At 42.2% G+C, this 27,276-nt stretch overlaps 1 protein-coding gene across 4 annotated transcripts in view; it reads right to left on the bottom strand.

Moving 5' to 3' along the window:
- Positions 1–27,276, bottom strand: part of TUT7 (terminal uridylyl transferase 7) — a 72,876-nt gene that overhangs the window by 34,335 nt on the left and 11,265 nt on the right. For all 4 annotated transcript variants that reach the window (XM_056122532.1, XM_056122535.1, XM_056122533.1 and 1 more), the window contains exons 6-16: positions 26,470–26,558; positions 24,443–24,494; positions 22,688–22,757; positions 21,243–21,369; positions 18,805–18,924; positions 11,464–11,616; positions 8,537–8,717; positions 6,302–7,365; positions 4,840–4,990; positions 2,778–2,864; positions 2,242–2,342 (exon numbers count right to left, since the gene is read on the bottom strand). In XM_056122532.1, coding sequence (XP_055978507.1) covers positions 2,242–2,342; positions 2,778–2,864; positions 4,840–4,990; positions 6,302–7,365; positions 8,537–8,717; positions 11,464–11,616; positions 18,805–18,924; positions 21,243–21,369; positions 22,688–22,757; positions 24,443–24,494; positions 26,470–26,558 — 2,195 coding nt within the window. The remainder of the gene's footprint in view (positions 1–2,241; positions 2,343–2,777; positions 2,865–4,839; positions 4,991–6,301; positions 7,366–8,536; positions 8,718–11,463; positions 11,617–18,804; positions 18,925–21,242; positions 21,370–22,687; positions 22,758–24,442; positions 24,495–26,469; positions 26,559–27,276) is intronic.

Here is a 27,276-nt window from a genome sequence, read left to right as displayed (position 1 = left end):
GATTCTATGAGTCATCTAATTCATTCTGGTTAGACTATTAAAGTTTAGTTAAGGGCTCAATTGTTAAAAGGAACTATTAATTCTGAGTCTCTCTCCATAGTAGTAGCCAAAAATACAATGCTCAGAACAAAAATCATGTGATGTGGATAATTCAAACAAATCATACTTAAAATATATGGGTTAATGTTTTCCAATACAAGTGCTTCTGATGGTTTTATACATAGTTCAGATTATATGTTCAATTTTATATTACAAATTCCCTAAAACCCAGTTTTAAGTAATGTGAAAAGTCAATATTGATTAACATTGGACTTAATTAGCCTTATCCAACTGATCATTCACCACTCAGGCTAGAAATTTTTGGCTATATTCCAAATTAGAAGCACCTGAAAAAGATAAAGTTCTAAAAGTAAGGAAAGGCATTAAGAACTTAAAAAACAGTAGGATTACTCATTTGGACTATGGTTTAAAAACAAAACAAAACAGGAAAAATGGAGGACTCTTAATGGATAGGGTGCCTGCCATGCATGCGGCGAATCCGAGTCTAATCCCCAGCATCCCTGACACTGCCAGAAGAGATTCCGAAGTGCAGAACCAGGAGTGAGCCCTAAGCACCTCCCCAAAGGAAAAAAACCAAGCTGGATCAGTATTTCTCATATTTTATAACTTTATATATCACTTATTTTTATTATTTTCAAAAAAAAATTTTTTTTTTTTGGCTTCTTGGGTCATACCAGGGGATGCACAGGGGTTACTCCTGGCGCTGCAATCTGGAATTACCCCTGGCGGTGCTCAGGGGATCATATGGGATGCTGGGAATCGAACCTGGGTTGGCCGCATGCAAGGCAAATGTCCTACCTGCTGTGCTATTGCTCCAGCCCTGCAAATGTTTTTTAATATGATTTATTTTTGAGGGAGGCCGACAGAAGCTATTCACGGCTCTTGCTTGAGTGACTCCTGGTGGCATTCATGGGACTGTATGTGGCGCCAGGGATTGATCTAAGTTAGATGTGTGCCAAGGCAAGTACCTTAACCATATACTCTCTCACCAACCACTATTCTATATTTTATAAATGTCTCCAGAGGCCAACTACGTGTTTTGCACGCAGGAAGCCTAGGTTTAAATTCCCACACTACATGGAACCCCAAGCCTAGAGTGGCCACTAAGCACTGCTGGGTAAATCCTCCAAAACAACATAAATAAAAAGTAAATGTTTATATGCCCACAGGGCTGGCAAACCCTCCTTGTACTGCAAGTAACATCACCTGCTGTGACCATTTAACTGTTTTTGGAGCAGCCTAAGAACAGCAGACAGGAGGGGGACACACACTCTGATCCTGCGTGGGGAAGTCAGCCTGTGCTCATGCTCACTACGATCTTCCAGTGCAAGAGGAGTGAGGACCACTCCACATCACCACTTATCAAGCAAGGACAAGTCCAGGCACTAATGAAACAGATCTGTTAGGTAGCGTCGATTTAACACTCTTACTGTGCTTTCTGCTCAGACTTTACTCCTGCTCAACTGCGTGGGTCTGCGTGTACATACTCTAGAAGCTCAGAGACTTTATTCCTGCTCAACTTCATGGGTCTGCATGTTCAGTTTAGAAGCTCAGAGACTATTTCTGCTCAACTTTGTGGATTTGCGTGTACAGTCTAGAAGGTCAGAGACCTTATTCTCGCTAGGCTTCGTGGGTTTGTGTGTACACAGTCTAGAAGTTCAGAGACTTTATTCCTGCTCAACTTTATGGGTTTGTGTCACACAGTCCAGAAGCTCAGACTTTATTCTGCTAAATCTGTGGGTTTAAGAGTCACACAGTCAAGAAGCCATGCCAACAGGACTCTGAAAGACTGGTCTGGCTTTCAAGAATTCTGACAAACCACTTACAAATTCACAGTCTACTTGGGTTGAAAGTCACGCCTCCTAAACATTTGCCTATAAATTGCTATTTATTGGCTTGGGGGCCACAAATAGTGGTGATGGAGGTGAGAAGGGGGCTCGTTTCTGACTCAGGGCTTGGGGGTCATGCCCAGCTCAGTGGTGGGGACACACTCAGAATCAGTGACCAAACTAGGGTCCACAGACTCTAGTCCCGAGGTCCCTAGTGCACCCTGTAAGCGTGACCGCATAGCTGGCGTGCTCTCAACAGTCCAGAGATTACGGGCAATGGTAAGTGTCAGTGGCTCTCATACCCGTCCAATCACATTGCCACAACAATGGGGATTCCATGTGGTCACTATACCTCAGCTGTTTCGTGGCCATTAATTGTCATACAGACGTCCAGGTCACTTTGTTTGAACCCAAATCCATTTTTGGAGGAGCCAAACAAGCTCAACTTTGTTCCTGTTAGGGAGATACGAAAAGTAATAATTATCAAAGTCATTTAATTTTTTGATCAAAATGACCCTCCCATAACTTAAAACTATGGGTATTAACTATCACATATTAATCTCATTAGAACTATGTTCTTATGAACCACTCATTTATTAGATTACTTTCTCTCAAGCTTTCCTTATAAATCAACATGCTACAGATGCATATAGACACTCAATATTTTCTCTATTGCTCCTGTGTCCTGTATTGCGAACCCAAGACGAACCAGACCATGAACCCAAGACAAACAAGACAAAACAAGACCATCTTGTTTTGTCAAAGTCCTGCCCCCACTGTGGTCACAAGATTATCTTTTTATTTTTAGAAGTTAACATCCTTGTGACTCACTGATTCATTCTGTTAGATGGTTAATTTCTTTTCAGAAAAAGGTACAGAATTCTTTACCTGGAAACTCCTGTCTTATGAAACTTTCTAGGTTTTGCCGAATATGTTCACGAGCCTGATCTTCTAGAACAGTTGGAGAAAAATCCTCTGTTTAAAATACAAACATTCAGAGACAATGACTGCTCACATTCTCTAAAAAACTTAATTTTATCAAATGAAGCCTTAAATAGACTGAAAAAAGTAGAAATCAAAACCAAACAAGACAACAACAAAAAAATCTTAAATTTCATGTGCCGTCTAGGTAGAAAGCATTTAGGAATATAAAGAATGCCTTTAAAAGAAAGTCTAACATCAAGAACTGTTCCCAGGCTCTCCAGCACAGCCATGGCCCCAGAGGCACACAGACCTAATTCGGAACCCAGCAGTTTTTGGCAGAAATGTGAATGGACTATGCATTAAGCTATGGAGCTGTGCCCACCCCCCCTCCCCCGAGAAAGGGTGTGTCTCCCCCTGCCCCCGACCATACGCAGCTGCACGACATTGGCCGCCGTCTCAGAGCTTATTGGACAGCCAGGTATAAAGCCAGGTATGAACGGGCAGTGACAGGGCAACTGTGGCCTCATGGGATAGGGGGATGAAAGCGGCATGTCCTTCCCCTCCCTCCCCTCAGCAGCTCTCCAGCATGGCCATGGATCCAGAGGCACACAAACCAATCTCGGAACTATGTGGCTTTTGGCAGAAATCTCTCCAGATTTAATTACTAAAATATCAGAAATCCAAAACCTCGAGGCCGCAATAGTGGCCGTGCAACATTATATGGTCGTCATAACCAACAATAGAAAACAAATTATTTCATGATGCCTTTTTAGCAGGTCTGATTGTTGGGGGGAAATTCCAAATAATACTGATGCATCTTTTGTCAAAATAATGTAATCAAAGTAGACAGAGAGTTAAGTGAAAATCATCGGCTTCACAGGCATGGGGAGGGGTGGGACGGGGGGTACATTGGGGTTCTTGGTGGTGAAAAATATGCGCTGGTGAAGGAATGGGTATTTGATCATTGTTTGACCGAGACTTAAACCTGAAAGCTTTGTAACCGTTCTCATGGTGATTCAACAAATAAATTAAAACAACAACAACAACAACAAAACTGCTTCCAAAATATCAATCAAACTAAGTTTAATTTATAACTGTTTTTCAAAGACCCATGAATCTATCAAGGCAAAGATTCATAGACTCATGACAATGCAGGGATTCCCCAAAGTGTGAATACAAAAGTTTGTGAGTATGAGTATTTATTTCTCATAAAGCTGAACCTACAGTTTTCTTTAAAGCTCAAAACTAAAAACTAAAAATAAAACTCACAAATACCTTCTAGCACAAAATCTCAAGATGTAGCAAGTTCTACTTTTACTTTTTTTGGGGGTGGGGGGGGTGGGGGAGGTGGATGTGCCACACCCACAGGAAGCCCTGGCTAGCCAGAAGGCAGGGCCAACACCCTCCGAAAGCACGCTGGCTCCATCTGGTTCTTACACTCCTATGCTGTCACTTTGTCTTTTCTCACTGATCTGTCAGCAGCCTCTCTAAGGGCAGACATCAGCAGGAAGGCACTAGGCTGTGGGCACAAGTGTTTGTGTCCACAGCAAATGTTTGACCTGTCCTAAAATACTCATATCAGCAAGAACAGTCTCAGGATTCTCTTCTTTTCTTTGCAGATTTTCTCCTTTTGGGCTAAAGCTGGTGGTGCTTAGGGCTTAATCCAGGCTGTACTCAGGATCACTCCTGGTGAGGCTCAGGGGACCATAGGGGAAGCCCAGGGATTGGAGCCATGTCAGCAGGGTGCCAGGCCAGAGCCCTCCTGTTGTAGAACTTTAAATATCCAATCTTAAGATTCAAGAGATCCGCCCAAATCCCCCCCCCGCCCCCCCCGCCCCATGTCTGTAACACTCATTGACCGCATATTCCAAGTGAAACCAAAGACATACAGCACTACGGACATGATGGAGACTGGGACAAAAGTAACCCAGATTATGCAACAGATCAGTTGATTCAGATGACTTGAGAAAATGCCAATTTAGTACTCTGACAACACCCCTGCCCCACTGAAATGTTTATGACTTACTGTAACACTGCATGCAAACTTGATCTAAGATATAAGAAAATTTGGGTGTTAATGGTGGCAAAGGTTCCAGCTGGATTCTTTTGAAGTCTTCAGGACAGTCCTTCTTTAGATGACCTTCTCGTTTACATAAACTGCATACTATTGTAGGAGTCTGCAGAGATAGCAAAGCAAAACAAAGCTTAGCAACAAACTATTTGCCAGGAGCTTATTATTATTATTATTTTTTATTGCAAGCCCATATTTATTTATTTATTTAATTTTTATTAGTGAAACACCATGAGGTACAGTTGTAGACTTACAGATTTTTGTGCTTGGGTTTCAGTTATACAATGATCGAGTACCCATCCCTCCACCAGTGCCCATTCTCCACCACCATGTATCCCAGTATCCCTCTCACCCTCCCATACCCCCGCCTCTGTGGCAGGGCATTCCCTTTTGTTCTCTCTCTCCTTTTGGGTGCTGTGGTTTGCAAAAGAGGAATTGAGTGGCAATCATGTTCGCTCTATAGTCTACTCTCAGCATGCATCTCCCATTCTGGGAGGATCCTCCCAACAGCTTTTATTTGGTGCTCCCTTCTTTATCTGAGCTTTTTCCCTAGCATGTGCGGCTGGCCTCCAAGCCATGGAGTAAACCTCCTGGTACTTATCTCGGCTATTCTTGGGTGTTAGTCTCCTATTTTGTTACTTTATGTTCCCCAGATGAATGCAATCTTTCTGTGTCTGTCCCTCTCTTTCTGACTCATTTCACTTAGCATGATACTTTCCATGCAGTACCCCTTGTATATAAATTTCATGACTTCATCTTTTCTAACAGCTACATAGTACTCCATTGTGTAGATGTACCAAAGTTTCTTTAACCAGTCATCTGTTCTCGGGCACTCGGGACTTTCCCTAAGAAGAAATCCGAATGTCTAAAAGGCACGAGAGAAAATGCTCTACATAATTAATCATCAAGGAGACGCAGATCAAAACAACAATTAGATATCATTTCGCACCACAGAGACTGGCCCACATCCAAAACAACAAAAGCAACCGGTGTTGGCGTGGATGTGGCGAGAAAGGGACCCTCCTTCATTGCTGGTGGGAATGCCGAATGGTTCAGCCCTTTTGGAAAACAGTATGGATGATTCTCAAAAACTTATAAATTGAGCTCCCATTTGACCGAGCTTGATTATTTTTAAGTACACAGTCTACTTCATTTTCCAAATGAATGAGAATATAGTATTCAGTGATTCTGAACTAAAACAGGGGCACACTAATTGTTTGAGAGAGAAAAAGCTAATTATTTTCACTACCAGCAGTATTCTACCTCCTATGAAAATTCCTAAGTCTAAAATGAGAAACAGAATTTGTGGTGGTCTTTAGGCGAATGCCTTAGCTACCATCAGAACAGGGGTGAAGCCACATTTGAGCTTAATAACCTAAAAATCAACACAATAAAGAGTTTTAGGTCTCCAGATTACCTTGCCTTTGGTGAAGGTCAGTTTATTAAATTCATAGAAAAAGTCAGACTGATCTATAGTTGACTTCTCCTCACACTCGCTTTTTTCATGCAGACTGATCTGATGAAGTTCCATCAGGAGAGCTCCGTCCACATGCATGCCACGTTCTTCCGAGTCTCCACACTCGGCAGATCCTTCAAGATCCCCTTCTCTTTCAGACAGAGCCTCGTCCCCCGACCCTCCACAGGTGCTCTCTAACTCGTCTCCATTAGGGATGCTATCTTTGTCTTCCCTTTGGGAAGCAGCGAGCCTCAGTTCTTTATCGTCGTCCTCCTCCTCTCCTTCTTCAGAGTCGGTGACTCCTGACGTGTGGCTCTGACTGGGAGGGGCAGAGTGTCTCACAACGCCTTTCAGTTCTTCAGCACCCTCTGTGCCTTCCTCAGTAGCAGCCTTCCCATCTAGACCAGCAAACCCTCTGCATTCTGGAGCTGTGTTCTGGGAAACTTCTAAATTCTCATCACTTTGTGTGTTGTCACAGATGCCATGCTCTCTCTGGTGGCCACATAAACCTGGATCATCACCAGCCAAAGGGTGTGTGCCTTCTCTTCCAGTTTTTTCTTTGCCATTTTTATCTTCAGTTTCCTTGTGGGACTCTCCAGCTTTCTTGCCATCACCCGGGTGGCCCTGTGCCCTGCCAGCGCCCAGACTCCTCGGCTGGCCACCAGGATACGTGTCTCCCACGGTACCTGCTGGCAGGCTCCCAGAACTTCCTGTTGCCTCCCTGAAACCCGGGTGCTGCACCCCGCAGTGCTCTGTGGCTACAGAAGCTGCTCCAGCACTGTGAGCCAAAACAGAGTTTCTGAATTTATCATCTTTTGTCTGAACAGCTGGGTCATGCTTTGCTACTTCTTTAGAACGCTTGGGAATACTTTTAACAGTACTTAGAGACTTTGGAAGGATGGATTTTGTAAGTGTGTGTGGTAGAGCAAAATACTTATATGTTGTCCTTAAACAATGAAGTATATATTCAAACACAGGTTGATTATTTAGGGTCCTTGCGACATTTCTTTTAACAGAGTAAGGATCTGTAACAGAAGAAACAAAAATAACAAAATTCACCACTTCATACATTTTTATTTCATGTTTCGAGTTACCTCGCTGCAGATTACAGTAAGACAGCATATAGTAGACCTTAATCATGTGCAGGAGTGAGAAAACACAATGGAAGAACAAAGGGAAAGGGTCTCCTAGATCTCTGCTCTGTCTGTGGAGGGCACATGTGCTGCTCGACCAACTGTGGCTGTCTGAGCTCTCGGCACTGAGGAGGTGTAGCCTCCACCAGCGTTGCCGCTGCCCCTCAGCCCTGCAGCCCGGCCCTGGGCTGGATGGAGCCTTGTCACTCAACTGACAGGACTGAATAAGGGGCAAGAGGGAGATCCACTCTCTCTCTCTGCTCGCCTCAGAACTCCAGCAACTGGGCAAGAGTTGAGCCAGAGTACCTGCAGGAGACTGCTTAAGAATGTGAGATCACTACAGACATACAGAATTTATGCAAAATGCAAAAAAAAAAAAAACAAAAAACCAAAAAAACTCCACCTCTTAAGCAACATTAAGTTTGATTAAAAAAAAAATCAAGCAAAGATAAAGAGTTTTAAGAGTTTCCTTAAATTATCAGAAGAGAATTAAGATTTCTAGAAGGGTTTTAATCTCCAGGCTTTGCAAAGCCAAGAGGAAATTGTCCATTTACTGACATATACAGGACATGGTGGTGTGTTATTTATACAACGGTTTAGCTAACAGAGCCTTCAGCTAGCAGAAGTGGTGTTTTCAGAAATAAACTAATTATTTTTACTTCAGGCAGAGAAAATATTCTCCTCACCTCTGAGAAATTAAACACTGGTAACAATTCTTGAAAGAACCCAAAATACCCAGAGATGAGGATGGAGCCGTGAAAGCAAGTGGCTTGTCACCAGGGGAGCTCTGACCAACATGAACAACAGATATGGTTTGTGAAGATTCCCGCAGCCATATCAGAGCTGCTTAGATGATGTGATATTTCAACGCAGCACCTTAGAAACCAAAGCTGAAGTTTGGTTCCCTTGACTAACATGTGCAAGAAAGATTCTATTTCTCTTTCGGGGTGAGGCGTGCCTACCTTACATGCAGTAGCCAAAAAGACTGAAATAAAAAGTCTGGTAAACTGGTAGCCTTAGACTAAAGACCTAAAAAGGAATTAAAGATAAACACTTAGAATACCTTCAATGGCAATGCGCTTTTTGGGCCATTCCTTTGATTCACGAGACACTGATTCTTTGACTCGAATACTTATCACTAAATCAGCCAAGTTAAATTCTAAGGCATAGAATCGAAGCAGTTCCACCCAGAGCTGCCCAACTGGTACTGTCGGTCGGTGGTTTAAGTCAAACACTAATGAAACCTATTAATAGCAAACAGAAAATATATACAGGTTATTTCATATCAGCAAAAGCTGAACAACTGATCATTCAAGCATCACATTTTTTTTTTAAAATAAGAGAACCCTAGCAAAATATGAATTTGACAATCCATCTAGTGAAATCACATATTAGATCTATTTTGTTTACTGGAGAAAGTATTCTTTCGCTACACTCCTGATACTAGAACATCTTAAAATCTACTTCTCCTCACAGACAGGCAGCATTCCTGTTGCGGAGGCTTGTGCAGACTGCTGTGCTCTCGGCACCAGCCCTCCCTGTCACTGCCTCTGGTACAAACAATGCCTGCACATGGCTCACATGGAAACAGGCAGCAGCCGAGGATGGCAAAGCACACTGGGTCTGCCAGTGGCTATCAACTGGAAGGCAAACTCGCTAACAGAACTGGTGACTAGTCTCTCATCACAGGCGTGACAGACTTGAATACACTGTGATGTGATATATTAGAAAGCACAGAGGTTAGGAGAGCAACTGGGTTCAAACAGAATTTCTTATTCTATGCTGTAACTGTTCAATGACTTAATTTTCAAAATGGCAGTGTAGCAGTGCCTAGAAGAATTTGTCAGCTTTGGAATGGGACCTACTGAGGACTGACATCCAGCTCTGCCATGTATTAGCTGTGGATGATCCTGGTCAAGGTCTATCAACTGTTTAAGCCTCAGTTTCCTCACTGAACAATGGGGATCACAGTACCCACCTCATAGGGTTGTTGGGAGGACTGAGTGAGAGAGTGTCTGTAAAGAGCTTAGCACAGTGCCTGCACACATGTTCAAAAAATGGTCGCTACCATATCTGCAGAGTAGGGATGATACCACCTATAACACAGGACAGTCATGAAGATTAAATCAGAAGCAAGGGAACGCATCTGGCAGACTTGGTTGCTTTCTGCATTGTTTCAGTTTAATTTTTCAGGAACAACAGATCCACTTATGATTGAAACATGTCACAATCAGACGATGCTCCTAAGCGGTAATCTAGATCAAATCCCGTATATTACAAGGAACTTTTAGTGACTTGTCAAAGGTCCCACTGTTCGACTGAGACAGGACGAGGGCAGTCTGTGAAATGGCAATATGGTGCCCTTTTACCACACCTCCACTTGGTTTCAGAAGTGGCAGAATGTTTAAACTCTAAGTAGCATAAAAAGTAGAGATAACATAGTTAATTGGACTTAGAGCATTAGCCTTTCATTCACATTTCTTTTCTTTTCTTTTTTTTTTTTGGAGGGATCCATACCCCATAATGCTCAGGGTCTATTCCTAGCTTTGTGTTCAGGAGTGAGCCCTGGCAGTGCTCAGGGAACCACGTGTGGTATCAAGGATTTGAACTGGGGTCAGTGGCATGCAAGGCAAGCGCCTTACCTCCTGTAACCTCTCTCCGGCCCCTCCTTCATATATCTATAATTCACATTAAATCTTGACCACAATGGTCTGTCAAGTAATATAAAATCATCAGGTGGTTTACAAAGCAGATGTGACTGAAAACGGAAGTTGTCTAGGTCCCAAACTCTGTAGCTGAGAACACAGAGAAAACTCCCAGAGACTGAAAGCCACATTAAATCTCACCTTTACCCATAAATCTTAGCACTATGAAGGATTTCTAAGCACCTCACTGAAATGATAATACCGTAACACAGAACGTAAGAACTTACACCACTTTGATACTGTGGTGTTTGTTCTTTTAAACAGATGATACTCTTTTTCGGACAAAATAGCAGCAACTAACACTTACTGAGTGTTTACCACATGCTTGGCACTGAGTTAAGCATTCTATTAATCAACAACCTATGGGAGTACCGATGTCAACTCCATTTCTAGGTGAGGAAACTGGGGCACAGAAAGCTTAGATCTGTTGTCTGAGGACACACAGCTAGGAAGTGGGAGAGCTGGGATACAATTCACATACTCCAGTTCCACCACTGGAACATTCCTGCTCTTAGCCACCTCTGGAATCCCAAATACAAAACAAAACAGCTGGGGTAGAACAATAATCCTTTCCCTTTACCACACCATGCTCAAGGATTCCAGGGAACTCAACTGGACAAGCAATGATTTACCTTTATTTCTTAGGCACACAAACAAACAAACAAACTATGGACTATAGGAGGGACATAACTAGTTTGTGAAAAACGGGGATTAGAATCCCTGTGTCTGAAGTATTCTGAGGACTGTCATTTTTACCCCAAAGACTATGAACAAGGTTATATGTTCAGGGCATAGTCCCTATCAAGAGCAGAATTCTATTTCTATTTCTCTCTGATCTGGAGCCATAATCTGCTGTGTCTAGGGATCACTTCTGGGGGTGGTTTGGAGACCAGATGTGGTGCCAGAGACCAAATAAAGGTCTGCTGCATGCAAAGCAGTACCTTCCTCTTGCAGTATCTCTCTCCAGAACCGAAGCTATGCTCTTAATCACTGTTACGCTGTTAGTAATTTAAGGTTGGTGGATTTCTACATATTTAAAAATACATAATCTAAAACTTAAGTTCTTTAAGGGTATGAAACGGTTTGTCTTTGACCTATCTTTTAAAGGACCTTTCACACAGGAGAAAAAGCATTAGTAACTGGATCCAATCTAATTTGAGCTCTTCTCCCTCCTTACCTATTCCAAGGACAAGAGAAAGCAGTCATGAAAAGCTGAGTTGAGAGGTGAGGACGGATGAACTTAAGCTCCACAACTAAGAACTGAATTAAAAACAGTGAAACAGACCTGTCCCCTTTTGACAGGCATTTTTTCCGGTGCTGCTTCTTTGGCTTTGTCTGCATCTGCCAGCACATTATCAGTATATTCCCAGATCACAGTATCTTTCTGAACATCCTTAAGACTGAAGTTCCCTAGTTTGTTTAATGAGTATCCTTCAATCTAGGGAAAAAAAGAGACATACTATTATCATAAGAAATGATCTGCTATCAGTGCACATTCAATCACAGAAATGAATAAAAAGAATGTATACTTTACTAAAAATATTTAAGGTAATATTTATGAACATTGTAGGTCTTTTGAAGTGAAAAAGCAGAAGAAATACAATTTGTGAAATAGTACTTTAGTAAACAGCTGAGGTGAGGCGTGGAGAGTCACTGCACTGGGGTCCATCTTGGGGTGGCATCTGCTGCCTTCCCTTTACTTGAATCTGGGTCCCATTTTCCTAGCTCTATGAAAGTAGAAAAATTTTGGATTATGCTCTGGATATTGTGCTACTATTTACTTGCTAGTGTAGAATTTCTGTATTTTTCACCTTACTTCAAAAGATAGTACTGCTATTTTTGTTTTCTAGTAAGTGGTGTGACAAAATGCAGGTTGCCATGTTTCCACAGCCTCTTCCCTGGGTTCGTATTTGAGGCCTTAACTCTCTCTCTTGTTATCAGTATGTTTCACACGTGTCAGAAATGTGTCATTAATTCTGGAAATGTCATCAATTATTATTAAAATAACACTTGTCTCTCAATCCCAGTACACATATTTTATATCTCTTAGCAATTGTCAAGCAGTACTTAGATATTGTGTTCTATTTTTCTCCTTTGCTTTTCAGTTTGTTTTGAATCAGGTTGATTCTTTACCCAGCCATGTCCAGTCTACTGATGAACCATTAACAGTCATTCATCGTTTCTGTGACAATTTCAATCTAGCATTTCTTTCTGATTTCTCCTTACTCATCTTTCTGCTACTATTGCCCATCTGTTCGAGCAAATTATCCATTTCCCCCTCAAAACCCAGATCATATTAATCTTAATTGCCTTAACTTCAAGGCTAGATAATTCCAACATCATGCTCTTGCTTTAAACTATGTTTTTTTTTTTTAACTATTACTATGCCTTGACATTTTTTTTGAGAGCCAGAGAGATAGCACGGGGGGCAATGTACCGATCTCGTATATAACTGACCCCAAATGATCCCTGGAACAGCACCTGGTCCGCTGAGAACAACCAGAAATGATCCTTGAGCAGTGCCTGGAGGAGTAAGCCCTGACTGTAGCCATGTGTGGCCCGGAAGCCCCCCAAGTCTGTTGTTGTTAAACTCTGGATATATGTACTGGCCTCTTGCTCACCTTATCTGCTAAAAATTGTTTTACTCTTTGTTGACACTGCAGATGCGGGGTTAGAAACCTGCAGAGTGCTGCTTTCAGCTCTGCTCCATGGTGTGTCCCGAGAATTTCCTTAGAGAAGCCTAAGACAGCAGTTCTTTGCATTACAATCCTTCTACTATACAGAGAACTAATTTCGTGGCAGAAGATGGGAGGGACAGACTGCCCGTTCTGCAGGGACAGCACCTGGGCTGTCACCCTCGGGAGCGTCACTCCTGGGCTGAGGGAAGCCAGGAGACTGGAGGATACTGAGTCGGCTATTATCCCTTTTCCCAGACTGGTCAGAAGAGAACCTGAAGGATGTTTCTAGAGAAAAGGCTCCAAGAAGCGTTGGGAGTATTCACTGGCAGGGCTCACTGTTGTTTGAACTCATAAACTTGTTCAAAACATCTCCAGAACAGAATCTTAGTACCCTGGCAGTGGCTCCAGTGGCAGAATTCTGTTCTAGGCTTTTGCTTTTTCTAGTTTAATCTGCTAGCATCATCTGTCTCTCTGTGATCACAGCAAGCCTCAATCACACATGCACACAAGAAATGGCTGATCTTCAGGTTTTATAAATACAGTCTTCAAGTTCACTGACAGAACATTCTGATCCAGGTTTAGAGAAATGCTGCATTCACACACAGAGTGAGTTTCATTTCTGGAGCAGAGTGATGGCACAGAAAGGCCACAGCACATGCCACCCACAGAGGCACCCAGGGCTGGAGTCCTGGGACCACATGGGCTCATTGAGTATGAGCCCAAGAGATGTCCCACCTCTCTGACCTTTCCTTTCTTATCGTTCCTCTCAATTCTCTGGTATCCCCAGTTGCTCTAGCCAGAAAGAAAATTGGTCTTGTGCCAAGTTTGGTTTCCCCCAGTTTGCATTTGTTCAATGTCCAGAGTCTATACTTCGTTCTTTCTACCACTGTGTTGAGAATTCGTGGCTGCTATTTTTTTTTTTTATAATTTATTTATTTATTGAATCACTGTGGGAAAAGTTACAGAGCTTTCAGGTTTAGGTCTCAGTCATGTAAATATCAAACACATTTCCCTTTACCAATACTTATTTTTTACCACGAACCCCGACAGAACCCCACCTCCCACCCCTCCCAATTCCTGTAAGGCAGATGAGTTCTAGTTAACACTCTATCTACTTTTGACTAGATTCATTGTATCGATAAAAGACGCACCATTATTATTTAGAGTTTACCCCCCCCAAATCAGACATGCTGAAAAGGCGTTGTGAAATGATTTGCTTTCTACAGCTGGGTTGAAGAATTACAGTGCGGTTTTGGATTTCTGCTATTTTACTTATTAACCCTGGAAGTATTTCTACTAAAAGTCAGATAATTAAGAGATTGGTTTCTGTGCTCTGGAGTCGTGGCTGTGCCGGAGAGCCGCTCGTGGGGGGCAACTGGTGACCTAGGTAGGGCGTGAAGGACGGGCCGGAACGCCCCCCTTCCCATGAGGTTTTTGTCGCCCCCGACCCCCGGCTCATACCTGCTGTCCACAAGGCTCCCATGTGGCCGCCATCTTTCTTTCCAGAGAGGAGAGCGTGGCTGCTATTTTTAAACAATGATGGCGTAGTTAGAGGAGCTCTTGCCTCCATACCATAAGGGGAAACCGACTTTCTACTCAGGGAGGAGTTCATTTTTCCTTCTGTCTTGTTCCAGGAGCTTTTATAGTCTTTAAGATCTCATTTCAGAATTTTTCAGATGAAGACATCAAGTTAGAGATTAAATAATTTTCCAAAGGTGTGCACAAATACATAAATGAGAAAACCTGCATTAATTTCATAGTTATGAAATTTTATAATCCACTTTCTGCTCTGAGCTGGTGCAACAGCACAGCGAGTAAGGAGTTTGCCTTCTATGCAGCCAACCAAGGTTCGATTCCACGGCCCCTGTCCGAGAGCCCGGGAAGCTACTGAGAGTATCTCTCCCGCATGGCAAAGCCTCGCAAGCTCGCCGTGACGTAATCGATATGCCAAAAACAGTAATAACACGTCTCACAATTTGTTGTGAGACCTTACTGGTGTCTGCTGTAGAAAATCAATGAACAACGGGAGGACAGTGTTACAGTGCTACTTTCTACTATGTTAACCAACATCCTTAATACATAACTGCTTGCTAAAAGTATACAGAATGTAGAATAAAGTAGTATACAAGTGATATCAACAAGGATACCAGTAAATTACAATTAAGGGGGTCAAAGATACAGGAATACAAGGTTAAGGCTATCCACTCATAATTAGCTTTGGTCACATCAAAATCTAATGACAGCCAGGAGAGATGAAGTCATGAATTTTGCTTATAAATGGATAAACGTGGAGAGTATCATGCTAAGTGAAATGAGTCAGAAAGAGAGGGACAGATACAGAAGGACGGCACTCATTTGTGCAGTATAAAACAACATAACATGAGGCTGACACCTAAGGATAGTAGATACACGGGACAGATAAATTGCTCCTTAGCTGGAAGCCTGCCTCATGAGCAAAGGGGAGAATGCGGCTGGAATAGAGAAGGGATCACTAAGAAAATGATGGCTGGAGGAAACAGTAAGAATGGGAGAGGTGTGCAGAAAGTAGATAAAGGACCAAACATGATAACCTCTCAGTGTCTTTGTTGCAAACCATAATGCCCAAAAGTAGAGAGAGATTATGGGAAATATAGTCTGCCATGGAGGCAGGGGGAGGGTGAGAAGGGGGAGGGGGTATACTGGGGATATTGGTGGTGGGAAATGTGCAGTGGTGGAGGGATGGGTGTTTGATCATTGTGTGACTGTAACTGAAACATGAAAACTTGTAACTATCTCACGGTGATTCAATAGAACTGGAAAAAAAATCTAATGACAGCAAAAGAGGAATTTTACTTGGGAGTAAAAAGATACTGAAAAAGACAGATCAGCATGGAGGCAGGTCATTCTCGATTTCTGGATGGAATGTAAGTCTTATTCATTTGGAGTTTACTAATACAGTGACTAATGTGCACAGTGCTTTTAAGAATTTGAAGGAATTAATCATATGTGTATACATGCAAAATCTTGAGGTCTTCAATCAACTTTATACAGAAATAATGCATATAAAATATCTGGCCAGAACAATTTCTCCCTCCTCACTTGCTTTATACATATACTATTTTAGTGGGACGGGCAGTATCCCTGAGATTGTAGTCAAGGGGTGTGGGGCCACTCATCACCCCAGGTAGGTCTTTTTGAGCCAGATAGTCAATGCTCAAGTCTGGTGAAGTGGTGCTGCTCAGGCCCAGAGTTGCTGGGGTCATGAGGGCTGCGCACTCAGCAGTTTCTATCAGCCACGGCTCGGGACCCTGCAGTGTGAGACCTCTCCAAGCCACACACACCCTCCAGCCTTTGGGGTCAGCTGCCCAGGTCCTTGCTTACTACTTTGGCCCAAGCCTCTTGCAGGGTCGGCACACTGGGTCAGCCTATTTTAAAGACTGGAAACTGACCCATTCTGACAGTCAATACTATCTGTTGACTTTCCCCATATAATGTAATCCAGTGTTTAGTACTCCTTATGCTTATCTGCTTTGCTATTAAATATTCTGGGGGGGATGGGGGTGCTACTCAATGGTGCTCAAGGATTACTCTGGCTCTGTGCTCATGGTTCACTCCAGGCAGTGCTTGGGGGACCATATACAGCACTGAGGACCAACTGGGGGGGTCAGACACGTGCATAGAAAGAGCCCTAACCTGTGCCTTCTCCCCGAACCTGTTATTAAATCATAGATACATAAATGGTATCATCAAAATCAAAGCAAGCATCCTCTTGGAAAGTTGTAGTACCACTGCCAAGGAAATAATAAAGGGTAGTCACAGTACTTGAAGCAAGCACTCTTCATCCAAAGAGAAGCACCTCTTTCTTCTTTTTTTTTACTTTTTAAAAATTTTACTGAATCACCGTGAGATAGTTACAAGTTTTCGTGTTTCAGTTACAGTCACACAATGATCAAACACCTATCTCTCCACCACTGCACATTCCCCACCACCAATATCCCCAGTATACACCCCCTTTCCAAACCTCCCCCTGCCTCCATGGCAGACTACATTTCCCATAATCTCTCTCTACTCTTGGGCATTATGGTTTGCAATACAGACCCTGAGAGGTTACCATGTTTGATCCTTTATCCACTTTCTGCACACATCTCCCATTCTGACTGATTTCTTCAGCCATCTTTTTCTTAGCGATCCCTTCTCTATTCCAGCTGCCTTCTCCCCTGTGCTCACGAGGCAGGCTTCCAGCTATGGAGCAATCTATCTGTCCCGTGTATCTACTATCCTTAGGTGTCAGTCTCATGTTATGTTATTTTAAACTGCACAAATGAGTGCAGTCCTTCTATGTCTGTTCCTCTCTGACTCATTTCACTTAGCTTGATACTCTCCGTGTTTATCCATTTATAAGAAAAGTTCATGGCTTCATCTCTCCTGACAGCTGCATAGTATTCCACTATGTAGATGTACCAAAGTTTCTTTAACCAGTTATCTGTTCTAGGGCTCTTGGGTTGTTTCTAGATTTTGGCTATTGTGATCAGTGCTGCAATGAACATATAAGTATAGATGTCATTTCTACTGTGCTTTTTTGCATCCTCAGGATATATTCCCAGAAGTGGTATTGCGGGGTCATATGGAAGCTCAATTTCTAGTTTTTGAAGGACTGTCCATAGTTTTCCAGAAAGGCTAGACTAGTGGTCATTCCCACCAACAGGAGAAGCACCTCTTTCCCATGTCCACACATGACAGATGAGCAGATAGCAGAGGGGGCAACAATGCCTTAACCTACTGGAGGCCAGTCTGGGCACAAGAGTTTGGTTTTGTTCTCATCTGCTGTTTGAGCCCAAACAATAGAGAATTTCAAAGACTCCCACCAATTCCTAGTTGGGTCTGATTATCAGTGAGGGCTGGATCTGATCTCACGTTTCTCTCAGGATTACTCTAGAACAGTTTCTCAACCTTGTCCATCCAGCAGTCCCTTCTGACCTTGTTTCCATCCTTCCAGCTGGCCCCCTTGTGCCACACAGTAACCCTGGCTCCTCTGTGACTTTCACCCATGGAGTCTTCTAAGCTCATCCCTGCCCCTGCCCCCACTGCTGTTGTTCCAGCACTACTCTGGAACATCTCCTTGGATGATGAGCATCTAGCAGACAGTAGAGGGCTGAACCATTCAATGCGCCAAAGTGAGCTTTCAACAAGTTAAAACTATTCTAAATATCCTATAAGGTGTATGTATTAACTTATATCAGGATAAACACCATGAAAATGAAAACAAGGTTTCCAAGAAGAAACCATTACTCTGACTTTGAGATGTTTTTGTTTTGTTTTGGGGCCAAGCCAGCAATGCTCAGGGATCACCCCCAGCAGGGCTCAAGGCCCATACATGCTGCTGGGGATCAAACCCAAGTGGTCCAAGTATGCAATGCCAGATCTGCTCTGCTGTACAATGGCTCCAGACCCCTACTCTAATGAGATGACTTTTTTTAAAAAAAAAAAATCAGATTTTCTGAATTAAAAAACAAACAAACAAACCTAGAAACAATGGTTAACATTACTGAAGTCACAATGTCTTAAGGATGAAATAAAAACGGTATTTGAGAGGGCAGCTCCACAGCCAGCCCACTGTGGCAGCTGTTAGCACGTCCTTCTCCTCCTCGGGGCTGGGAAAGCGCGCCTCAAGGAAGAGAAGGAACTCAGGACTACCTGAAGGCTCTCCATTGTTGGTCTGGAAGTGACAAGTAATGGAAGTGCAAAACTGTATACAAAGGAAAGTGTTACATATTGAATACAGGCTGATACTCTTGTTTGAACTCCTCAAGATCAAATGGGTTTCACCTGGAAGATATATCAGTTTAGAAAAGCAATGATGGAAGCGGAGAAGTTCATGTCAACTCTGGACAGGTTTTAAGAATTTGAAATGATGAGAAAGTAATTGTGGCCCTGTATCAAATACATAGACAGCAATGACAAAGTGTTACCCATGATCCTAGGTACACAGGCAGAACGGGTTCTTTCCTCTGCTGGAGAAAGAAAATGGCCATGAGTGCAAACACGTAGGGTGGCAGACCCCCTTCCTCAGGGCGGTCTATGCTGCAGAGCTGCAAGAAGAAGAGGAGTCTGGTTAGGGAGCGACCTGCTTTCACCCAGCTCCATCTGAATTTCCTACTGCACTGCCCTGTGATACAATAAGTACATCTCAGAATAAAACAATACAAATACAAAAGTTCCTTATATTATCACTTAAAGATAATTTTGATTAATAAATTTATGATAAATGAATTTAGTCATTTAATCTCATCATACTTATTAATGGAATAATCTGAAATAATAACTTCCCCCCCTTTTTGATATCCACGGTAAATCCATTTGTTTGGGGAAAATAATGAAGTAAAAATGACTGTTCAATTGCAAATGCAAGTCAATTTGCTTTGCTCAGTTTAATGTTCTTTTAACCTATGGTTTGTCCTTCCTGCATCGCCTCAGGTAGTTTAGGTTTATTGGGTTGCTCCCATCACACAGCTCCCATTCCTCTGTGTTTATTTGTAACTTCTTTCTTTGTGCTCTGTTGACTTGTAAATATTGTTTTTCTTTTCTCTTCTCCTTTGCATAGTTTATTCAGAGCAACGTCCTTCTTGTATGGACACAAGAGGACGGTAAATGCTATACTTTTGTAACATGGGAGCTTACTAAATCTCTGATATTTACCTCCTGGGCATCTGTTCTCTTGACCTAACCCTCCGCCGCCCTTACTTCCTAGCACCCTGGAAATGCAGGGTCCTGAGGAGGGACTGGATGGACCCAGGGCAAGTGGTGAGCAAAGTGCTACCCTGGCATCGAGACCTCGAGACCGGCCTCGCCAAAGTGCCATAATGCTTAACTATAAGTTAAGAACTTGGTCATGGACAAATGCTATCATGATCCAAAAAGTAATAACTAGATTCGGACCCTGATAGGGTTAGGAATGACTAATCTGACCTGAGCTCTGTAGTCCGAGTCTGTGGCAAGATGTTCCCAGAAGAGCTGCCCTATAAGCCTCAATGTATCTCTTAGTGTGTCCAAACCAAAATAACAGTGTAAAGATGTTAATTAAGATGTTAGGAGAAGAGGAATACCCCTAGGGGATGTTTCTGCCCTTGAGCCTAAGGGGTGGTCAGGAAGGGCTTTCTTATGTTGATTTTGCTACCAGATCAGGTGTAGCTTGGGCCCTGAGGACAAGGAGTTGGAGAGACAAGGGTGTTGGAGAGGGAGAAAAAGTAGGGCTGTGAGGAGATGAGTGGGAGAGACAGGAGGCAAGGAAATGAGGGGCAGTGTGAGAGGAGGAATGGGGGGGGGTTCAGAGAGACTGGAATGGAATATGTGAAGATGGAATAAATGTGGAGAATGTGAAGAAAGTAATAAACAGTAACTGGACTCAGAAGTGGGGCCTTATTCCTAGGTTTGGGAATTACATACTATTAGTACCTTATCTTAATCCATAAAATTTTGGCTTTTCTTTATAAAGTATTGATACAGAATCTCAATTTTATAACAATGAAGGGATCTTGTACTTTCAGGGAATACTATAGAACTGAAGCACTGTCTTCCCATTGTTCACAATTTGCTCGAGCAGGCACCAGTAATGTCTCCATTGTGAGACTTGTTACTGCTTTTGGCATATTGAATACACCACGGGGAGATTGCCAGGCTCTGCAGTTTGGGCAGGATACTCTTGGTAGCTTGTTGGGCTCTCTGAGAGGAACAGAGGAATCGAACCCATGTTGCAAGGCAAACGCCCTACCCACTATGCTATAGCTCCAACCCAAGGGAACACTAAATGCTGTATTTAAAATGTTATGGAGGAAAGCAAGTGTTTTCACTTTTTCTGAAATCCCTTTTGCCCAAGAATTATCACAGGACTTTTTTTTTGGCCACCCCAGGCCGTGCTCAGGGGATTATATAGGGTACCAGGTTTGCCATGTGCAAGATAAGAACCCTTCCCCTGTGATCGCTCTGGCCCTCATCTGAGTACGTGAATCTTTAGATGGTATCTTCTGGCGATCTGACTCAAAACTCTGATCATCAGTCACTGTCACTGTCCTCCCGTTGTTCATCGATTTGCTCAAGCGGGCCCAGTAACGTCTCCATTGTGAGACTTTTTGTTACTGTGTTTGGCATATTGAATACTCTTGGTAGCTTGCCAGGCTCTCCAAGAGGGGCAGAGGAATTGAACCCGGCTCAGCCGGGCTGGCTGCGCACAAGGCAAACGCCCTATTGCTGTGCTATCACTCCAGTCCTGATCATCAGTAAGCACTATAAAGTCTTATTGACTACCTATAAGTCATTTTTATTTTTTACAGACATTAGCCTTGTGAAAATCAAAATATACTTCCTATGTGTACACAGAACACACTCATGCACTTAAATTACTCAAACATACCTTTGCCCAGTATCTGAATGCAATCACCAAAGGAACCAGCGTTGATTCTAGTTTTCCAAGGGCAGTCAAATGATTTGTCGTCAGACAAGCATTTTCATTTCCTGCACTCACTTTACAAAGAAGACCACTGGGAAAGATGAGAGATAAAATGAGAGATAAAATGAGAAGAAAAGGAAAAAGATAAAAATTGTTACTTGGGGACACCCACATCCCACACTGTGCCGTAACGTATTTCAGAAGTGATGTCAAACCAACAGACCTCCCAGGGACATTGGTCCTCAGGCTGAAAACTCCAGGGCCTCCTCAGGAAGGGCTGGGCAGGAACTGGTATGCAATTGTGCAACACCACCCAATTCCGTAACACTGATATCCCGGTAGGAGAACATCGTATTAGACGGGAAAGCAGCAAAGAAGTCCACTAAGCTCCATGATCAAAAACAGTAAGAAGATTCAATAGCCTAGTAAATTCTCTTTACTTTAGTAACACCATGACAAGAGATATAAATTTTCACAAAATTTCTTTTACTGAATATTTTGATGATTCCACTTAGTATTTAGTTGTAACAAGCAATATAAAATAAATTATTTTGTGCCAGCTAAGGACACAGGTGGGAGGGCGGTGGGAAACTGGGAACACTGGGGGAAGGAAGATCACACTGGCAGTGGGATTGGTGCTGGAAAACTGAATGCCTTAAAACAGTTTTATGATGAAAATTTTGCAAACCATGGTATTTAAATAAAGTTTAAAAAAAGTATCACATGGTTATTAGGCATCTTTATACAGACAACTAATTTATGTTGATAATATAAGAAAGTCGATTTAAATAGCACTACTTTTCAGAAGGAAAAGTTTGTTTTCATAGAGTCCAGAGAGATAGTACAGTGGGGTAGGTTAGATTCTATCCCCTAATCTGACTATCACCAGGAGTGATTCCTGAGCACAGAGCCAGGAGTAAGTTCTGAGCACCTCTGGGTGTGACCTCTAAACAAGACAAAATGAAGTTTGTCTGTAAAACTCTGGGACGGTTTGAGGAGCAGGCTGAAAGAGCTGGCGGGAGCAATGCTTGTTACCAAGCACTGGCGGACTGACCCCTAGGTCCGGACACCACCGAGAAGACCAGCCCACCTTCGCCCACTGACCAACACACAAACAAGCAAAAGGGGGGTAAATGGAAAGGGTCAGCACAAGTGACCATCTGAGCAAGACACTATACTGAACTGAAAAAGAGTCAAATATGCTACCTATTACTTACATATTCCTTAAAAAAATAAAAGTTTTTCCCTTTCGTATCAAATCCCAAGAATATAGGTTGAATGACAATAAGTTCATAAAATTAACTACAAAAGGAACTTTCCATGCTAGAAATAAGACACAGAAATTTAGCAAATTACATGTTCTTTGACAATGCTGGTATTTAGTATGGAAAAAAGCTTCAGAAACACACCTTTGTTTTTCTCTGCAAACCACCACTGGTACCCTTGCATGAAAATCTGCATCAACATCAGTAAAAGAATCTGAGAAAAAAAGAAAACAATTTCTAAGTGGATTTACTACTACATCTGCGTAAAAGCAAAACAGGATAAAATAGTACAGTTGTTATCTGCTCAGCCTTTAGAAAGACCTGAGATGACTTAAACAGAAAAAAGTTTTATACTCCAGCCTCAAATAATCATACTAACTTAAAACCCTAATTTCGCAAAACTGACTAGAAGTGACATTAAATTGGCATACTTCAATGTTATAACATATTCATATTATTAGAAATATGGATAGGATAAGGGCGCAATGATAGCACAGTGGTAGGGCATTTGCCTTGCGCACAGCCAGCCCGGCCGACCCGGGTTCGATTCCTCCGGCCCTCTCGGAGAGCTCAGCAAGCTACCGAGAGTATCTTGCCTGCACGGCAAAGCCTGGCAAGCTACCTGTGACGTATTCAATATGCCAAACACAGTAACAACAAGTATCACAATGGAGATATTACTGGGCCCGCTCGAGCAAATCGATGAACAATGGGAGGACAGTGCTTTATGGATAGGATATATAGAAACAAAGTGATGCAAGGTAAAGGTAAAGGTAAAGGCCCTCCCGTTGATCGTCGATTTGCTCGAGCGGGCCCAGTAACGTCTCCATTGGAGACTTTGTTGTTACTGTGTCTGGCATATCCAATACTCTCGGTAGCTTGCCGGGCTCTCCGAGAGGGGCGGAGGAATCGAACTCGGGTCGGCCATGTTGGCCACTTGTAAGGCGAACACCCTACCCGCTGTGCTATCGCTCCAGCCCAAAGTGATGCAAAAGTTAGTAAAATATTTGCTGTCAAAATATATACAGATTGAAATAATTTTTTTCTCTTTTTGGTTTTGGGGACACACCCGGCAGTATTCAGGGGCAACTCCTGGCTGGACCCCATATGGTTAGGGTTGGCTGTACGCAGGGAAAGCATCTTACTTAACCCCACGGTCTCTTCAGCCCCCTGACTAGAATAATTTTTAAATGTTTTATCCAACTGAAATGAGTTAAAAAAAAATAATTCAAATTCACAATTGTGCCAGTATGAAGCCCATGAAAAGCAGAGATGTTGCATTTAGCAATGGACAGTGCAGGGAGTGAGGTCCTTGCCCTGCCGTGCAGCTGGCACCCGTTCTATTTCCAGCACTGCCTGTGTTGCCACAAGTACCATCAGGGAGCACTCCTGAGCAGATGCAGGCAGGAACATCTATGGGGATGGCTCAAATTTCTCACTCCGCCCCCTGGCCACCAGGTTCATAATCACCAAGATCATCATCATCCACCCAAGTTCAACATTACTCTGGACAACTGATAAACCTAGTTGGGAACAACTATCTTTTAATCAGATCTATTATTGTATTTATAAAAAACAATAACTTAAAACACTAAGCAGTTTATCTTTTAGTTTTATCCATCAGAGCAAATGTTACACATTCTACATCTGTTTAGTTTCAGTCTAGGACTAATTTGTCCTTGTAATATTTAGCATTATTTTCAAACTAAAAGCTTTACTTATGAAATTCTAATAGGACACTAATTTGAAATTAAATCATGAGCATTTACTTTGATTTTCTGTGTACTACCATAGAAATAAATTAAGAAATTATGACTTCCTTTTTTCAAGGTTTGAGAAATAAGCTACGTTACAGCGGTTAAAGAAAACATGAAATCGAAACACACAATTTGTCCTTACCACTGTTCTTTAAACATTCTTGCACAAGTAAGAGTACATCTGGCTGAGACATCTAATAAAAAGATCAATAAACACATTAAGTAATCAGTAAGTACTTTTGCTTTTCTGAGATGGTCAACATCTCAAATTATGCAAATTCTTTTCCAGATAAGAAAGCACACTGCCACCAGATTAAAGAAGTCAATCATTGGTCTTTCTGCACACATCAAAAAGACAGATAACGAAACAAGGATGAAATAGGTAAAAGACTTGAGAGTTAACTACCGGCTAATTCCTGAGATGATCAGTTTGTCCATAAATCTCAGAGTTGTGATGAGAAGTTGTCTGTGAACTCCATTACCTCTTACTGTGTAAGACAAATGTCAGTTCCTGACTTTCTTTTACAGGGCCATACCGTTACAGCTGGGATGGGAGGGAAGGCAGGGGCAATATTGCACTCAGGGCCACCTGGGCACACCAACAGGACTCAGGTGGCTGTGGTGGTAACTAAAACTCGGCATGTGCTCGACTCCCATCCTGGAAAGATTCTAGGGACTGAGGTAGAGCAGGGCTCCATGGTCCAGCCCCAACATCACTGGGTGTCACCAAAAACAAACAAGAAAAAGACTAAAAGGGGTAATTGCCCATCCTGCCTTGCCACGTGGGTCACAGAGGTCGTGTCTTCAGAGAGGAATCCACCATGAACTAACCCTGGCCATGATCCTCTTTAAAACTTGCAGTGCACAGGATGTGGCAGAGCACAGGCCTTGCATCAGATCCCTAGTACTACACAAGAACAAACAAACCAAGCATAACTTTCAGAGAATTCCTACCCTCTTTTGGTTAAAATAAAATTGTCATCATCAAGCATGCCCTTCCTCCCTGTGAAATCATAGGCTGTCTCCATCAAAATGCCATGCTCTTCTTTCTTTTGGTCTCTGCACTCCTCACACACTCCTTTACAGTGCCCTGAGTAGGAAAGCTTCCTGTGAATTTTGAATGTTTCCTTATACTCTTTTCTCTGCCTGAAAGTCTTTTATTTCTTCATTTCCCCCACTCCCATTTTTCATTTTTTAGAACCCATATTAAATGCTATCTCCTTACAGAGGCCTGCATGACTGATACCTGTGAACAATTCCTTCTCCTGTCATAGAAACGTCTTTAAAGCTCTAATTATATGTGTGTGTAATTACTTCTCTCCTTCACTAGGTCCGAGTTTCATGAAGGAGGAATCGTTTTATTCTCCACAATCTAGCAGGATGCTTGGTATAAGGGCTCAGTTGAATAATATATATGAAACAAATGAATGATCTGAGACTGTTAACCTAAGAATAGTAAAGGTAATTACGTGGCTTTTGCAAGTCAGGCATGACAAGCAATGAGAGGTTGTGTACTAGAGCATAACCTTGATTTTTAACTAGCATTCCAGGTTAAACAGGCATAAAGTACTGGCAAAGAGAACCATGGGAATCACAAGTAGATAAACGATTAATCTACTAAAATGTCTTCCAGTTTTAAAATCCTGAATCAGCATTTACTTTGTGGTTTTGCGCAATGCCCAGCTAGGTGCTGGAGGTCATTTCAGTGGTGCTGTGGCCCGAGCCTACAGCTCCCTCCCACAGAGATGAGCTCCAGTCCTTTGAGCCATCAAGTCTCCTCCAATTCCTTACAAGTCATGCTGGAACCAGTAAGAGGTCAGGTGTGGCTCTTCTAAGAGCACAGCAATTTTAATGGAGTGGAAAGACAGAACACTCAGGACTGAATTAAGTAAGACATCAAACCATAGATGTACACATATCTAAAGTGTTAAAAACCTGAAATTCTTTTCTGTCTTTGGAAAGTTGACTTTACCACCTTCCCAAGTTAACAGAACCTAAACATTCCTATTGTACGCATATGTTGGACAACCAGTGGTTGAAGTGTGAAACAAATATAGAATATTAAAAGAAGAGCTCTAAAAACAAACTGGCAGAAAATAAAATTTATAGGGAAAAAGAGTTGAATACTTCAAAAAGTCGAAGTATAATTCCATTTCGTTTTATACTTACAATGGCTGGAAACTGAACGTCAATGTTTACATCGGAGTTTCTAAACCCTAATCTGCTACAGGATGATCCATATAATCTCAGAGAGCAATCTAAAAGATAATTTAAATAAATACAAGTCAAAAATTGAAGTTTTGTTAAAACAAAAGACGCTAGCAAAGGAGTGGAGCCATTAATTAACGCAGAACACAAAAGCAGAACCGTATTCGAGAAAGACAAACTACAGGACACAACTAGGTAACTGCTTTTCATTTAACAGGGAAAGCAACACTGACTGCAATTTAGTTAACAGTCAAAAACACACTAAAGAAACTGCTAGATTAGATAATATTTGCAGTGATTTTTAAAATGTGAAACTCAAAAAAGAATGTCTATTTTTTACATTTGTAAATCTGATAGTACACTAGAATTTATGCAAATATTTCAACTTTCAGAATGATAAATAGATGTAATTTGTTACGAAGAGCAGGGTTTAGGAAAACAATAAAAAATATCTTTTCAGCAATTACTTTTAAAATAAAGTCACTTCATTAAACATTTTTCAAATAATGTAATTCCTGTAGGAAAACCCTGGAAAAATAATTATAGTATAACTGATAAAATTCTAGACAAGTAGCACTTGCCTTGCATGTGTGAGGCCCTATATTCAATCTCAGGCACACACACACACACACACACACACACACACACACACACACGAAGGAAACAGGGGAAGGGTTGGGGAGGGGTGGGGGAAGAGGGATACTGGGGCCATTGGTAATAAAAAAAATGTACACGGGTAGAGGGATGGGTGTTTGATCACTGTATAAC

The sequence above is a fragment of the Sorex fumeus genome, unplaced genomic scaffold (genome assembly GCF_029834395.1).
Source record: "Sorex fumeus unplaced genomic scaffold, SorFum_2.1 ptg000046l, whole genome shotgun sequence".
NCBI classification, from domain to species: Eukaryota; Metazoa; Chordata; class Mammalia; order Eulipotyphla; family Soricidae; genus Sorex; species Sorex fumeus.
Note: the sequence above shows the minus strand (reverse complement) of the source record. Positions and strands in the feature narration are given on the sequence as shown.